Source organism: Cervus canadensis, chromosome 3, assembly GCF_019320065.1.
Source record: "Cervus canadensis isolate Bull #8, Minnesota chromosome 3, ASM1932006v1, whole genome shotgun sequence".
NCBI classification, from domain to species: domain Eukaryota; kingdom Metazoa; phylum Chordata; class Mammalia; order Artiodactyla; family Cervidae; genus Cervus; species Cervus canadensis.
Window position 1 is genome coordinate 25,881,707 of NC_057388.1, and position 16,503 is coordinate 25,898,209.

At 46.8% G+C, this 16,503-nt stretch overlaps 1 protein-coding gene and 2 long non-coding RNA genes across 3 annotated transcripts in view; 1 reads left to right on the forward strand and 2 right to left on the reverse strand.

Annotated features, from left to right (window-relative positions):
• LOC122438181 overlaps positions 1-9,766 on the reverse strand; it is a 179,500-nt gene extending 169,734 nt beyond the window's left edge. Inside the window, exon 1 of the long non-coding RNA XR_006268473.1 lies at positions 4,538-9,766. This is a non-coding gene — a long non-coding RNA (uncharacterized LOC122438181). The remainder of the gene's footprint in view (positions 1-4,537) is intronic.
• Positions 9,283-10,607, forward strand: LOC122438182. The gene is made up of 3 exons (XR_006268474.1): positions 9,283-9,403; positions 10,072-10,125; positions 10,399-10,607. It is a non-coding gene; the product is annotated as an uncharacterized LOC122438182 (long non-coding RNA).
• Positions 10,608-14,801: 4,194 nt separating this feature from the next.
• TWIST1 (twist family bHLH transcription factor 1) lies at positions 14,802-15,593 on the reverse strand. The gene has a single exon (XM_043462793.1). It carries the CDS (start codon positions 15,444-15,446, stop codon positions 14,844-14,846), a length of 603 nt encoding a protein of 200 aa, XP_043318728.1. The 5' UTR covers positions 15,447-15,593; the 3' UTR covers positions 14,802-14,843.
• Between the last annotated feature and the right edge of the window lie 910 nt (positions 15,594-16,503).

A 16,503-nucleotide genomic window follows, 5' to 3' on the forward strand; every position in this document is an offset into this window, starting at 1 on the left:
ACTCATCATAGCAAATTTGCAATATTTTTAGAATGCCTCTTTTCAATTCACAATTATATTTCAATCTCTCCACTGTCACTCTTTGGTTTGGAATATATGTGCATATATGCAATAAGTAGGTAACTTGGAGCTTCAGTTTTCCAGTAGATACTGATTGACATGTATTGTTTAGTTATCAGTGATTATGCTGTTTTAGGAGGCAGTAGGGCATAGGAATATGGGGAAATGGAACCCCAGTTGGTGGGAGCAGGAGAAGATACCCTTCTGGGTAGACTGCCCAGTTTGGTTAAGAAGCACATGTGGAGAGTCTGAGTTGGGAATCTTTCAGAGAAATCAAGTGGAATCAGTTTCACAGACATGAAAACACACCAAAAACAAGCTAACCAGATTCCTTATTAAATTTGACAATGACTGCTTTTGGGGTGCCAAGACTGCTACATATAGTTGTGAGGGATGTTCACTGAACAAAGGCACTAGGTCCATGGGGTAACGGAACCTGAAATCAGCCCAGCTCTGACTGGTTTTCCAGGCAAGTCAAATGCCCTTTACTCATTCACACAAAGAAATCATATAGGCAAATGGCATTTGTGGGCTCCATACAAAAAGACACTCTAAAAGACTTGAGTTAAATGTCTGACTATCAGTGTTTCAATAAATGTCTTATTTTGTGCTTACTTGGGGTTTCATTCTGAACATAAACCTGAGAGACAAGTATGTGAATTCCTCTGCTATAACAATATGGGACTGCCATATTGTCATTTTTTTTCTTTTACATGTGAATTCTGCCTCTCTGCCTCAGTTTCCCTCTTAGTATTGATATAATGGTGATGTCAGTTTGAATCAACAAAAATGCCATTTGACAGGTGCTAAACAAGGTACTGGAATTATAGTAGCGACCTGGATAGGCATTTGTCTGCATGAAGCTTAAAGTCTAACAAGCAACTATGAATCTATAGGTGGTGGTAGTTTAGTCGCTAAGTCATATCTGACTCTTGCGACCCCATGGACTGTAGCCTGCCAGGCTCCTTTGTCCATGGGATTCTCCAGGCAAGAAAGCCATTTCCTTCTCCAGTGGATCTTCCCAACCCAGGGATTGAATCCAGGTCTCCTGCATTGCAGGCAGATTCTTTACTGACTTAGCTACAAGGGAAGCTCTGAAAGCTATAGGATTTTGCTACAAACTGATAAATGTGCATTCAAAAGAAATAAAAATAGCAAAGGCAAAAAAGGTGTTCTTGGACTCACTTCTACCCTCTGTTGTTCGGTTTCCATTCTTAGAATGCTAATCTCTCCACTCATATTCTTCTACAGTTAGGGAGTTCTAATTTTCTGTACTATTCTAAAATAGCAGAGAAAATTGGGGTGAAATAACTACTGTAAGGGCCATGTGCACATGCAGCAAATATCCACAGATGAGACCAGCCTTCTGTGATTAAAGGTGACTTTGTTATGATGGGCATGACACAGTCACTTCCACATAGCCTTCAGACCTTAGAGAGACCCTCAAGAAATGTTTGTTGACTGAATAATCATGCCTCTGTTTAGTTCAAGGCAGTGTCACGGTGCCCACCCACATGGTCTGTCCTTTGGGGAAAAGTGTTTTGGGAAGAGAGAACATTTCGAAATTGCTTCTGCAAATCTACATGATATGTAACTCTACCTGCACAATTAGACAACTGAATAGATATTTCACAGGAGTAAATGACAGTCACTTGTGGCTATATATTTGAATAAGTTCACACATTCTTTACCCTGGTTGTTATTTTTCAGAATTGTGCTGCCTATAGTCTGATTTCAAGTTGTTATTTGCATCAGTAACTCTGGAAAACAAAAACCCACTAGGAAATCATGTCAGACAAGAATAGATCACAAATTCAAAATGCCTCTGGGATCCTTTGTAAAGAGTATGAAAACTCACTTATGATCACTCCCCTTTGGTTCTGCCTCATTCCATAATCACTCCATGGGGTAAGCTCTACTCCTGGTTTTTCTACCCCACCAACAGTTTCTGCACATGCTAGTTAAATTATCTTTCTTTTTCCATCAGTTTTGAATTCATAAGAGTATTCTTAGTGGTAATTATCCTTATAAACAGCAAAAATAATGGTCTCAGGGCATTTTTCCACAAACAAGGCTTTGTACTGGTAATTGTAAAAATAAAAATAAAATAAAAAGTCCTCTGAAAGGTGCACATATTCATAATATTACTATTGGAATTTTTAGTATAAAGACATACTCATTTTCACTCTTAGGAAATGAAAAGATAAAACAGCAAGATAGGATTCTGGCCTTTACAGTTTACCAGGTGTTATGTCTATGCAGGGTAGTGTACAGCCTCACTTATTAAGAGACAGTTGTAGTCTTCTCTATTTTGTTTATGCAAAACTTTGTAGTAAAAGAGAAAATTAATGAACCTTGGGGAACAGTTGCTCAGTTGGAAGAAAATGGGTAGTTCTAGTATTCAGGCCAATTCTGGAGTTTACTAACCTGTGAAAATCTTAAAATCGTGCCTCTAAGTAGAGAAAAAAAAAGCACCGAACTAGGTCCAATTAGTCTTGGGCAAATATCCTAAATACTGTGGATCTCAGAGTCCTTTGCTGTAAATTAAATGGCTGAATTCAATGCCTAAACCTTGAGAGAAATGGAGACTTCATGGCTATGATAGAGAGCCTACTGGTAACTGATCAAGGAAGATAGGTACATCAGCTTCCAGCTAAAACTGACAGTGAGAACCTCTTGACTCAGGAAGCGGATAAGCAGTATCCTGCAACTCTTGAAGGCACTGTGAAGTGAGTCACAGGGAAAATTGGAAATAATGACAAACGTCAAACCAACTACCACTATCAGGGTTTATTGAAGGACTTAGCCAACCAGGAGATTAACCTGCAATTCAGCAGTAAAAGTCTGAGGTCATTTCCTAGAACTCAGAAGTCCTATGCAAGCTGTGAGTGGGAAAGAAGCTGCTGCTCATAAGTGGAAAAAGAGATCATTCCAAGTCACACATGCATGCTGCTCATCACAGCTAACTACAGAAATAATACCACTTGTGCCACCTTCTAGTGTAAAGGGCCATCTCTCAACACAGCAGAATTGTAGGCTGAAAAGAGTATTTGGATGAAACATTTCAGAAGACGATTTGTGTTACCTATTAAAAATGGCCACATCAGTGTACACTTCTCCCCCTCTGCCACTGAAATAACATTTGCTATGGTTACATCACAGACAGTCTTCTACAGAACATAAATGCCAAACACACAGTTCAACACTAATTTCTCCTTACACAGAATACAGATGACCTCTTTGACCACCAACCTGTCTTTCATGCTAGTTTTAGAAACGCTGTCAGGAAAAAATAAAAATTTCTGTGGCTTGTGGAACTTTAGGCAGGGGGTATAAGGTCTTGACCAGCAAATATGAAAGTATATTGTTTGGTTTCCTCTCAATATCAATACTTAGTATCACATTTTAGGTCTTGTAAGTGCTCCCATATGTTTCAGAAATAATTAAATTTTTATTGACATTTTGGCCTGCCTCCTAAAGATGAATATCCTTCAGCTGTTAAACATTTGATAGGTTTGAAGTTGGGAAAGTTTTTTTTATTTAATATTTTTATGCTCTTGGATATGCACATACAAAAAAAGACAAGAGGTGACCTAAGTCTTTTGATGTAGGGATGGGAACTCTAGGAAAAAGGCAACAACTTTCAAACCTCTCAAGCTGCCCTTGGAGAGAAAGGAGGCGGTGGGTGATCAGTGTGCGTCCTGTCATGTGATGAAGCTTATCAAATCAGGATCTGTTCTACATAAACCAATAAACTCTGATCTAGTTCCTTGTTTTGTAACGTTATGAAGAACGAAGACTGCTTATACATTGGGAAATAAGGTTTTTAAAAAGGCCCTCAAGTGAATCCATTCTCTTTCACCCAGGAAATCAGCCTGATGTTCCATTGGGAAAACAAACCGCTGACCTTCAAGCTAGTAACATCGAAGGGATACAGAAGGCTGGCGGATGAAGATTCATCCAAAAAAAAAAAAAAGACTGAAATGGTAAGACACGGTTCCCCAAATAGATTCCCAGCCTTGCGGGATTCTAAGCAAATAACCAGAATATCACTCGGGGCCAAACCTTCATCTGTAAGCAGACATTTGCCAGCGGTGCCCTGGCCTCGACCCCTCCTCACCGCTGGTTTTCAAGCCTCCCTGGCTAATGGCTAATTCCCTCCTTAATTTGCCTTCACCTTGGGAAAGAAGAAAGAAAACAAAGTTTTTCCTCTCCAGTTCCCAGTCGGTTACAGTTCGATAAAAGGAATAGCTGGAAAACCTCCCTCGTGGAAAAACCGTCCGCTGGAGGCTACCGTGGGTCGGGCCCACCTTTGGCTTCAGCTTGACAGATGTGATTCGCGCGTTCCCAGTGCTGCGGGCCTGGGGTCCCCCAAACTCGCGCTAGCGTTCGCCGGGTCTGGGCTGCCCCCTGCCCACCACCTCCCACCCCCACAGCGGTGCACATTTCAACTTTTCAGCTTCCCGGTGGAACTCACAGTAATTGAGTCGGGAGGGTTATTTTTCCTGGCCTCGCCTCGCGGCCCAGAGACTGCAGGGAGCTTTCGAGAAGACATCGCCTCCTACCCCGCGACGCCCCGGCAGCTTCTGAGCGCCGCCCGGGCCTCCGCCCCGCGGGAACCAGGAGAGCGATTCTCGCAGCCGCGGCCAGAAGGCTGAGGCCGGAGGGTGAAACCACCAGGGGTCCCAACGGAGGGCTTATGCCCGCCCTGCTTCACATGTGGGGTCAAATCGCATTAACACCAAACCACCAACGGGGCAGTAGCAGGTGGTTAATTGCAAAAAAACAGAGTTAACTGCGAGAGACAAACTTTACAGGAGGGGTGACTTGGTTTCCCTCCGTAGCTTTGTCATCATAAAAAAGAAGATCTCTCCCTCCTCCTTAGTTGGAAGGCGGGGAAAGGTTATCTGCGGGTTCGGGAGAAGGCTGGTGCACACCGTCGGTTTAGGGTGACCGGCAGGCGGGAGCGGTAGGCACGCGGGCTTCCATCCGCGCGGCTATTGGAAGCAGGTTTCGCTCACCCCTGACTGGAAGGTAAGAGCTTTGGCATCTGGAAGCGTCAGAAAGGAGCCTTTTGCCATAAATCATCCTGAAAAGCATTCAAATCAGACAAGCGTCTAGAGACCCCTTAGACACTCCGCCCCCAAAATCCTAGATCAAAGTGCAATTCCTGGAACCATAAACACCTATTATAAGCAAAATCCTGCTTATCTGGAGGATGCTAAAACTGAGGGGGAAAGACGGGGTAAGGGGGCATTTGTCGCTGTAAATCCCCTGCACAAAATTCACAAAGTCTATCTTTTAACATCGTCAACTGCTTTCTTGGAGGCAGCCAACCACAGCGCTTCTAAACTCGCCCAATGCGCGTTTCTGGAGTTCTCCGAACAGCTGGCGGGAGCGTTTAGCACCCGGGACTGGACATTCGTTTTCGCTTGTTTTTTCAACCAGCAGAAGCAGGTGCGAGAGAGTCCGGGGTTTGGGAGGTGGGAGGCAGAGAAAGAAAATCCAGTTGGTGCTAGTTCAGAGGACTGCAACCTCTCCTTACATAACACTAGGGCTGCAAACCTCGTAGTCCGAAACGTAACACAACGAGCAGAAATCACACGCGCCCAGGCAATTTCTGCTCTCGTTGAACTCCCAGGGTAGCTGCGTTACGTTTGCACCGTAACACTTCGCAAATTTCCGAGATCTCTAAAGGGGGATCGTCAGAGGGACGGGAACACTAAAAAGGGGACCTGGAAGGGAGACGTCTTCGATTCTGAGAGAGCATTTTTCTCGCCTCGGAAATGAAAAGACCCAAACTTCCCCCACGACTTCCTTGGTCAATCCGGAGTCAACCGAGTGTAATGAAATCTGTAGTCTGGATGGAGCACGGATGGCCCGGCAGGCGTGTAGGGCGGAAGCTGGAGGTGGGGTGGGGGGTGCGGGGAGGACCGTGCAGGAGAGACCTCCCCCCACATACATCCCGGGCTGGGAGATGCGCTGGGCGCGCGGGTACCGCGAGATGGGGCATCGTGAACCCCGCTGGCTGCGAGCGGACTCCGGGGCTGAGATTATTCGACACGTGTCTTTTACCCCTCACAATCCATTTCCTACGCGTGATTTACGAACGGACCACTTTGATCAGGCACGGTTTCATCTGTCCACTACTTAACAGATGACAGACGGGGCTGCTAAAAATGCCTTCTCCTCACTGTCCAAAAGTTTGCCGCACTCCCCCCACCCCGCCCCTTTCCCAAATACTGTGGCTTTTTCTCTGGCGATTCCCTACCCCCTGCCTCTCCTCTCCCCTGCCCTACCCCCAGCCCCATTTGCTCTATTAGTTGCAGCATCTCCGGGTGTTTTAAGTCAACAACAACAACAAAAAGCTCCGGGCAGGGTCAGCTGGGAGCCAAGACAGGCATATTTGGGGCACGCTATCTCCATGGTACCACAAGTATGGGGGTCCTAAGAAGGCTTCCACTCAGGGACCTGGAGAACTCGCTCCCCAAGTGCGGGGGGCGGGGGAGCCCGCCTTCGGAAGGGAGTGGGCAAAAAACCCCCGCAGTCCAGTCCCGGGGCACGGTTCTGCCAAGAGAAGGAAGCAGAAACAGGGATGCAGAGGGCAGTGTCAGCCCACGGTTGTCTTCGGGCCTGGCCTCAGAAGAACAACCACTTTGGCTTAATTGGGGAGGAAAGGAGGCGGTGGGAGAAGGGGGAGAGGGGATCACGTTACGGAGCCTCCTGGTCCCTAATAGGTAAAGGAAAAACGGAGGCTCAGAAGCGGTTATTAATAGTAGATTGTGTGTGTGGTAGTAGTATTTCATTAAAACCATATCCTGGGACAGAGAGTTGCTTCTTTCATGTTTCTCTGCTTTGTTATTACTCTGACAGAAGTTCCAAAAACAGGATTTTCCAAATCAAAGAATCCCTGGAGTCTTCTCCCCTTCCCAGCCCCCTTACTCCTTCACCAGACTGCTCTTGGTATCATTATCTCGGTAAGGATCCTTATACTCTTGATTTAGCCAGAGGACATTTAATAGCGGACTGGATTAAATATTGCAGACTCCAGCCTGGGCCATTTGAAAATCCGGGTCGTGGACTATGCCTAACTTCAGAGAAGGAAAACTGATCTATGAGATGTGTTTTAAGTTTCACTCAGTCGGGGCCTGGAGAAAAGGAAGAGGAAGAAGGATCCTTTTAGAAGTTTTAAAAGGATCCTTTTAGAAGTTTTAAAAGGTGTGTGTTGATAGGGGGTAGCAAGAGGAGTCAGGGAAGAATGAGGCCAGAGGCAATCTTAACAAGAGGCTAACTGAAATGTCCTTCTTCCATGCGGTGAAACAGGGGCTTTATAAGAACATTTTAAAGAATACTGATCTGGAAGGTAGGGTTCTGCCCCGGGAATGGAACCCCAGAATTTAGGGGTGCATCAGTAGACCTCTGGGAAGGATTCATTGTCATTGCTAAAGTTGCAGCACTGAGAAGTTCTGTGTTCGTTCACTGCATGTTGGTGTTCAACAATGCTAACAGTTCTTTGGTGTAAAGTTTCAGGAACAAAAGAGGAAAAGAAATGTGGACTGTTTTGTCCAGTACTATGTTTAGAAATGGAGGTCTGGAAGCCTCAGAGGAGAGCTTTACATAGCAGAGTCAGCGAGTCAGGGTCCAACCCAACATTCATCAAGGCTGGGCAAATGCAGAGGGGGAGGATCTGAGATTTTAGTCCAAGGCCCTTCCGGGTCATCACCAGATATGTTCTGTACCCAAAGGTGACAAAGCAAGGTTAAGTTCCTCCAGGGATGGCTAGATAGGTGCTTAGATTCCATGCTATGGAGAAAAGAGATAAAGAGATGTCTGTTCATCTGGTCTTGTGCATTAAAAAAAAAAAGAAAAAAAAAAAACAGAACATGATTAACCCTTAAAGCTAATGTAATCACTTCAAATATATTTCAATTCTGATCACACCTTTGGAAATCCAGAAAGGACTCATAAAAATTCTGACAGTAAATTTAGATTTAATATTGTGGAAAAAATACTCCAACTTTGAAGTTCTGTTTAAAGAAGAAAGCTGAACTGGTGGCTAAAGAATAACTGTAAGCCAGGTGCAAGGTCAGTTTAACAAAGACTTGGGAATAGTGTTGCGTTTAAAGGAAGAGTCACAGCACAGTTCATTTAATGTACAACCTTTAGAGTTATTATCGACAAATATTTAAAACCTTAATATGGACAGAGACCCAAGCCTGTGCCACATGGTAGGTAACGTTCACCATAACCCCCATGAACCTCTCTCTCAAACACAGAGAAAGGAATTAGACTGTTCCACAACTGGGCAACTGCTAATTCATTTTAATTTTGTTTATAAAGCTAACTTCCTTCTTATATGTGGAGGTGGGGGGGGGGGTCCTATCTGTACAAGTCATTAAAAAAAGAAAAAAAAAAAAACAAAAACCTTTCAACCAAACCAATGATTTAACTGGGTAAAGTCCCTACCCCATGGGCGGCAGGGATCCCCAGCGCTCTGGATCCTCCCCAGGAGGGAGGGATAACCCGCTTGTCTTTCAGCTCATTCAAGCATCTTGAAGGTTTCGGGTCTGTCAGGCCTGGCATTCCTTCCCTCTTCTTATCACTCTCTACCCCTTCAAAAAGGCAATTGATTAGTTTCAGCTTTTCCAAACCGAGATTCGATATGTTTCTCGGGATCAAACGTCTTTGAGAAGCTAAGAGAGTAACATGGGGGATGGGGAATGTGAAGAAAGAAAACAGGGGCAGGAAAGAAATGCGCCCTCCGCCCAAACCACCCACACCCAAGCCACCAAGATGAAGGGGGTGGGGGGGGGGCGGATGAGGGAGGGAAGGGGTAGGGTGGCGATGGTCAGAGGATTGGACTGTGACCCCTTCTGGAAGACGCACTTAAGATGTGTCTTCCCTTTCCGGAAGCAAATATTTAAAGGAGAGAATAGATATCTAGAGGAGGAGGTTGATGATTTATGCCTGGGTTTTCCCTGCAAGCATTTGCCTCCCTTATATTTACAGGCGTGGCCCCATTTGCAAGTTGTACATCTGTTCTCTTCACGTGACATTTCATAAAAGCCCTAACATCTGGGCAAGATAAACTTCCTTCAGGTACCTGCTTAACTTTTCACTTGTCACGCTCGCCTCACCCCGGGCGCGTCCCTTTCCCCTCTCCGCCTGCCTCAGTGGTGGGGTCTGTGGCGCGTTTTGTTCTAGCTAGTTTCTGGGACACCCCTGACCCCCAGCCAGAGATGACCCAACTTCGCCCCCTTCCTAGCGCCAACCTTTGCCAAGGCCAGTTTCTTCCGCAGAAACCAGTTCCTTAACGTCTCCCGCCTCTGGTTCCACTGTCCAGGTAAGTGACGGCACCATCTTGAACCCAAGGAGAAAAGTCCTTATTTTCTCGGATTCCGGCTTTAGACCAAAAACAAAACAAAAAGCCAAAAAACCTGCCTAAGAAGCAGCAAACTCGCGCCTAAATTCGACCGTCTCATGCACATCCATATATCTTAGCGCAGGGAGGGACATGGAGCAGCTAATTTTGATGACTGCCTTTGCATTGAGCACTCGCTGTGTCTTGTAGAGAGCATGCTTTATAGAAACTTCATTTCATTTGCTCACAACCTCCCCGCCCCCCACAAAGGCTGCCTTCTGGGATGAATGCTTTTAGAATTGCTTTCTTCTTTTCCTAATCTGGAATTTTGTTCCTCTGGCTTCAGCCTAAATCGCCGCCCGCATGAGCGCGAAGACACATCCACAAACTGGGGGTGGGGGTGGGGGGGTTGGGTGGCGGAAATAGAAGAAAAAAAAAATATTCCACGTAAACAAGAAAGGCTGCAGGGGGATCGAGGCCCTAGCTGCAGCAAACCCCAAACGATCTCATTGCAGGGCGCCCACGAAATCCCGGCTATAATTGAGTGTTTTCTTTGAGGTTTTCTGACCATGTGCTTTTTACCATGGTTGCTGTGACTCTGATACGAGAAGCTGGATATTTATTATGACCCGTCTCATCCTTTCCCAAAGGCTTATCTCCGCGGCCCTCATAAAGGAGAACAGAAAAGGAGAACTTTCCTGCCAGTGAGTTTAACCTGCCCCACCTTCCAGTGACCTGCCACATGCTCCTTCTTACTTTATAGACATCTGGGAATTCCATACATGCCTTAAACTCCAATTACACACCTTCTTCAAAGGACACGTGCTTTGATTTGCTAAGAAAATATTAGGAGGGCTCACGTTCTGGGGCCTTGGGACAAAAGCAAATGGAAAATGTATCCCATGGCCTGTTTACTGGGTCCATCTTTTGCTGTTCAGTAAGCAAGGATTATTAATAATCCCGTTTGCGTTTTCCAGGGCTTCGGTTGCTAGGTGTCTGCGAATCAGTGGGGTGATCGGCTTTCAGAAGTTATGAGGAAACCTATTTCTCTTTCCGCTTTGCCCGTACACTTTCCTTCCACTTTTGCTGGTGCTGGGGGCGGGGCACGCTTTACAGCAAACCAGGAGAAAAATCTGGAAAAGTGGCCCCCGGGGACCCCTTTCCCGACCCCTGTTTGTGGCTGATGCGGGCCTGTCTCTGGAAAACGAAGTTGGGCCTTTGCCTGAATCTCTTGCTGCTGCTCCCCTTGCTACCGCTGACACTTGGAGCCGCCTCCTCCGCGCGCAGCGGCCCGACGCGGGGCCAGGGGCTGTCCACGCGGTCCCCGGAGGCCTCGGACACTGTCACCGTCCCCGCCGTGCGGCCCGCCCGCCACCCACGCCGGGAGTCCGGCCCGCCCCCGCCCGCGCTAGCCGCAGGTGAGACTCCCGCTCCCCACGGAGTTCTGTTTGGGTTTCCGTGGCGTTTGTTCCCCGCAGGTTTGTTTGTTTTTCTTCAAATTACAGATGCAGGGAAAACCGCCTGACATCATGAGAGTGGGACAAACGCTCACTTTGAAGGATTCCTGGGCAGGACTTCAAGTGAAATCATATGCCTGAGAAGAACTTGATACCGGTCTAGAGAAAATAACCAGTTCTGAGTTTGCCAAACCGTGGAATGTGCAAAATGCTCGACTTTTTTGCAAGAGGCCAAATGTCCCTTAAAAAGCTCCATTATGAATATAAGCCTGAGGACCGAAGGAGCAAGAAGCTTGTGTCCTTGCTGAGTGTGGGGTAAAAGTACACAGGTTGTGTGCGTTTCTGCTCTCACGTTTATTAAAATGTTCCACTTTGGGGAGGGTACCTGCAACTGTGCATAAATTATCATTTGTGCATGTGTTTGTTAGCAAGCGTGTGCATAAAGAGGGGAAATGTGTGTAATGGGAACACAAGTGTACTGCTTTCTTATGATTGAAGCCTATCAATCCAACGAAATTAAAACCATGATTAAAAGATCATGTGCACAGCAGAGGAAACGTTCTTAGTCAGTTATTTAGAACTCATCCAAGACAATTTAATACAATCCTTTCCCTTCACTGATACATTCTGGTTAACGGGAAAGACTCCTGGGTCCAGATACCACATTAAATTCTCACTTCTGAAACAGGTAATTCAGCCTAAATGCCCTTTAAATAAGAATAGGTAATAAACATGAAATGAGATGAAAATAGGAAACATGGATAGAAACACAGTGCTTCATTTCTGTTCTGAAGCAGAATTGGAGTTGTGGTGTGTAAGGGATGGGGGAAGTTGGGTATATAGAAAATAGTCTGGCAAGCTGAAAACTGGATTCTTACAGTTAATATTTTCCACTGTGAATCCTTCTCACTCAAAGCAAAACTATTCACCACATTTCTTTCATTCATCTGAAAATCTCAAGAAAAATATTAGCTTCAGTTTAGTATTTAGTATTACTCAACATAAATGTGACATTTGCTTTTCTCCCAAGTTGAGAACTCTCTCACACACACACAAGAAAAAAAGAAAAAAGGCAAATGGAAGGCTACCTTTTTTGAAACTTTTAGTTTCTACATCATCAGAAATAAGATCGGAATTACCTTCTCGGCCTGGATGGTCAGCTCCATTCTGATGTACGTCAAGAAATCTGAAATATCAAATAGTCAGACCAAGCTAGTAACAAGATTCCTCCATGAACAATTTAGAAAATGGAGGTGGTTCGATGACACAGAAGAGAAAATCACCTTCTAGATGCCCTCCCTCATTTTCTAGGGCATCCTTCTTTACATTTCTGTTCTACACACACACACACACACACACACACACATACACTCCACAAATAATCAGTTTCTGTCCTGTTATTTTGTAAAGAACTATAAAAATCTAAAAAAGCATTTCCTGAAGCTTTCACTAATATTTTGGTATAAGTAAATTCTACAGGTTCCTTATTGCAAAACATGGTCTGAAATACTTACAATAATAAATTTACAATATTGTTATGTCAGCATTCTATGATGATGTGTGAAAAAGAGGGGAAACCTTCAGGTAATATAATAACCTCAACCAGAGCTGAGCAAACACTATTTTGACTCATACATTTATTTGCCATAGTCATTATTTGAATTAGGCAGCAAAATTATTTTCCAGTTTGAATACATCCCTAATTATACTTGAAGGCAATAAGCTGGATATAACTGAAGAACTTAGTGATACAAACTCACTATTTCTAGTGGTATTCATTATAAAAGCTAGTATTTTTCTGGCCCAGAAATAACTAGAATGAAAAAAAAAGTCATGTAACATTTGTCCATGTTACACTTTTACTTAACTAAATCCGATTTTGTATACATAAGTAACCAGGGAAAAATTCTGTGGATAAATTTTACAAAATATATTTGCTAGTGAACTGACTAGAAAATGAACAGCTATAGCATTTAAAATTGCAGCTGTTCCAATAATTACTGAAGATACTGAAAATTCAGATTCTTTAATTGTTTTCTGTGTAGCTGTATGGAGCAGCTTATAAGGAGCTTGCTTTCCAAATGGATATCAATATGGGAAAATATTAACTTTGACTTTTTGTTTTAGCAAATGACATTAAATGTCATTCTCGTTCGTGAGAGAAAGTTAAGGAAATTATAAGTGGAATTCTCTTTCATGTGGAATTAAAACTTTATTTTCTATACATTTGTATTCATTTACATGTGTGTATACACATCTATCTATAGATAGGTAATTTTTATAACACTTTATGCATACTTTCATTGAAATAAACCTATTACTTAAAAATCCTCATAAAGTGTGGAGAGCATGACAAAAACACACAGTAACAAGAGAAAATAGTGCTGACTTATACTGCTTATTTGCTTAACTGTTTTACAACTGCATTCTCAAAATATAAGCAAGAGAGGTGAATAACTATTAAGTTTTTGCTGTCTGGGGACCTGATAAGAGATGAAGGAGAGATGCTAAGTTCACTGAACACCAAATGGGAATAATGATAAAGCTGTCTTTCTACATAACATGCCCCTACCTGTCAATAACTACTTTGAGGTTTTCACTGCTTTGTTTATATTAATGCCCTCTCACCCTCCTGGGTGTCTCCAGAGTTAAACAAGCAGGTATTTACTGCCAACTTAATCCTTTAAAAATATAGACCAAACTTTAAGGTTCTTACAATTTTCAATCATATTTATTTATTGCAGAAAAATAATGTACAAAGATATTTACAAAACAATCATAAAAATATGAATGCATTTAGACACCGGATCTATTTGCATTTTACCATGGGTCATCAATAAATAAATAGAATGTTGTTTTTTGTTATTTTAAGTTTTTTTTCCCTCAGAGGAAGAATGAAAAAAGGAATTAACTGACTGTGATTTTGTGAGTCAGTTTGATCCCCATATTTTTATTTCTAAAGGTGTTCTTAAAATTCCTCTGATCGTTACCATTTTAAAATGGAGAAAGTCCATAATGATGCCTTTCCTTTCAGTGGCTGATTGGCACGACCTCTTGAGAATGCATGCATGAAAAAATAAAAATAAAAACATTCTTCGTCAAAAAAACAAAACAAAACAAAAAAACAACAAAAAAGAGGAGGAACACAAACAACTGTTCAAACTTCTATCAGAATGTAGAGGTGTGAGGATGGTGCCGCTGCCCGTCTGGGAATCACTGTCCACGGGCCTGTCTCGCTTTCTCTTTTAAAAGTGCGCCCCACGCCCTGTTTCTTTGAATTTGGGTTCTGCTCTTCTAATTTCCAAGAAAATGTTTGGCATATATATTTATTTTTAGTTATCCAGCTCCAGAGTCTCTAGACTGTCCATTTTCTCCTTCTCTGGAAACAATGACATCTGCAAAAACCCAGAGGGGGGAAAGTTGGTTATTGTTTAGGTCTCTGTGGCTGTTTTGTAAAACTAGTGAGCACTGTTCTTATCACCACCACGGAGAAATTGCGCTGAACAACCTGGAAGGATTTCAGCCCAAGGGCAAGAGGAAGTGGGTGGGCGGAAAGAAGGAGGAGGTGGAATTTGGAAACATTTGTTTTAAGGAGAACGAAAACTTAAAGCCAAAAGAAAGAGAGGCGCTGGCAAGGCTGTCCTTACCCGTGACCCTCGAATCTTTTTCAGTCTTCCCTCCTGTCACGCACACTCACGCACACGCACACCCCTCAGCAGGGCGCATCCTCCTCTCCCTAGCGGGGACTGAGCTCCCTTCCAGGAACACGCGGGGGGATGAGGTGGCGGTGCCAGGTTGGGTGTGAAAGCGGAGAGGGGAGTGGGAGACGGGGAGGAAGGCCAGGTGGATCGGGAGCCGCACCCCAGCCTTCAATCTGCCTGCCACCTGAGCGGCGAAGGGGCGCAGAGGCGCCGGGTCCTTACCTAGGTCTCCGGCCCTGCCGAGGGGGTGGGGAGCTCCGCCTGCTAGTGGGACGCGGACATGGACCAGGCCCCCTCCATCCTCCAGACCGAGAAGGCGTAGCTGAGCCGCTCGTGGGCCACATAGCTGCAGCTTGCCATCTTGGAGTCCAGCTCGTCGCTCTGTAGGACCTGGTAGAGGAAGTCGATGTACCTGGCCGCCAACTTGAGGGTCTGGATCTTGCTCAGCTTGTCGGAAGGCAGCGTGGGGATGATCTTCCGCAGCGCGGCGAACGCCTCGTTCAGTGACTGCGTGCGCTGGCGCTCCCGCACATTGGCCATGACCCGCTGCGTCTGCAGCTCCTCGTAGGACTGCGGACTCCCGCCGCCGCTGCTGCTGCCGCCGCCGCCCGCGCCGCCGCCGCCGCAGCCCGCAGACTTCTTGCCACGCTTGCCTTGGGCCGGGCTGCCAGGCTCCTCGCCGCCTCCGACGCCCCCGCCCGCGGCCCCGCCGGGCCCCGCGCCGCCCCCCGCGCTGCGCCGGCTGCTGCGCCGCTTGCGCCCCCCGCGCTTGCCGCTCGGGGGCTGCTGCCGGTCCGGCTCCTCCTCGCTGTTGCTCAGGCTGTCGTCTGCCGGCGAGACTGGCGAGCTGGACACGTCCTGCATCATCTCTTGGGCGGCGACGTGCGGCCTCGCGGGCCCGGGGCAGAAGGGCGGCCCGGGGAAGAGGAGGAGAGCGGGGCGCCTCAGCCCGCCAGCTTCCCCCGCGCGCGGCGCCGGCCCGGGCGGTGCGGCCCGCGGAGGAGGGAGCGGGAGGAGGGACAGGGAGGATCTCCGCGGGGAGGGCGCGCGGGGGAGGCGGGGAGGGAGGCGGGAGGGGGAGGGGACGGTGTGGATGGCCCCGAGGTCCAAAAAGAAGGCGCCCAACGGCCGCACGCACACCCCGCTCGGCCTCCTGGAAACGACGCCGGTGTCGGCGAGCCCGCGAGGTGTCTGGGAGCTGGGCGAAAGCTGCAGGCTTGGAGGCTCTTATACCTCCCGTGCAAGCGGAAAGTTTGGGGGCAGCAGTGTCATTGGCCTGACGTGGGGAGGAGGGACTTTTCGAAGTTTTATAGGAAAGTTTCCGCTTTCCAGCCCCCCTTTCTCCGTCCCCACCCCCCTTCCTCGGGGTCTAACAATTCGTCCTCCCAAACCATTCAAAAACGACCTGGCCCAGGCGGCCGGCCCCTCTGCCCGCCTCCTTGCTGCCCTCCCCCTTTCTTCCCCGCCGCCCTCCGCCCGCGGGCGCGGGGCGATTTCCTTCCGCGCCGGAGCGCGCCGGCCGCACCCCCGCACCCGAGCGCAGCCCGGGGAAGCGACCGGAGGGGACCGTACCCGCCGCCTTGTCGGTCCCTCCTGGAGCGCCTGTGACGGCAGCCGCGACACCGGCTTCTACACAGTGGGTGGAAGTCTCAGCTCGCCCCAGTACCCTTTAGGTCCGTGGCGCGGTTTGGGATCGCTGGGGCGGGGGTACTGGCAAGAATACCTGCGACGGCGGAGCCCACCCGATGGTCAGGTAGACGAGGCCCCGGAGTCCCAAGGGCCAAACCACCGTGGCTGGTCCTGAGGTCGTGGGCGTTTCTGAAGACGTGGCCGCGCCAGGGACTGTAGATCTGCTCCTCGGCCTGTTCTCTCATCCTTCCTCGAGAAGCAAGCCGGGCCTTTCTTTTCCCTCCACAGTGACCCA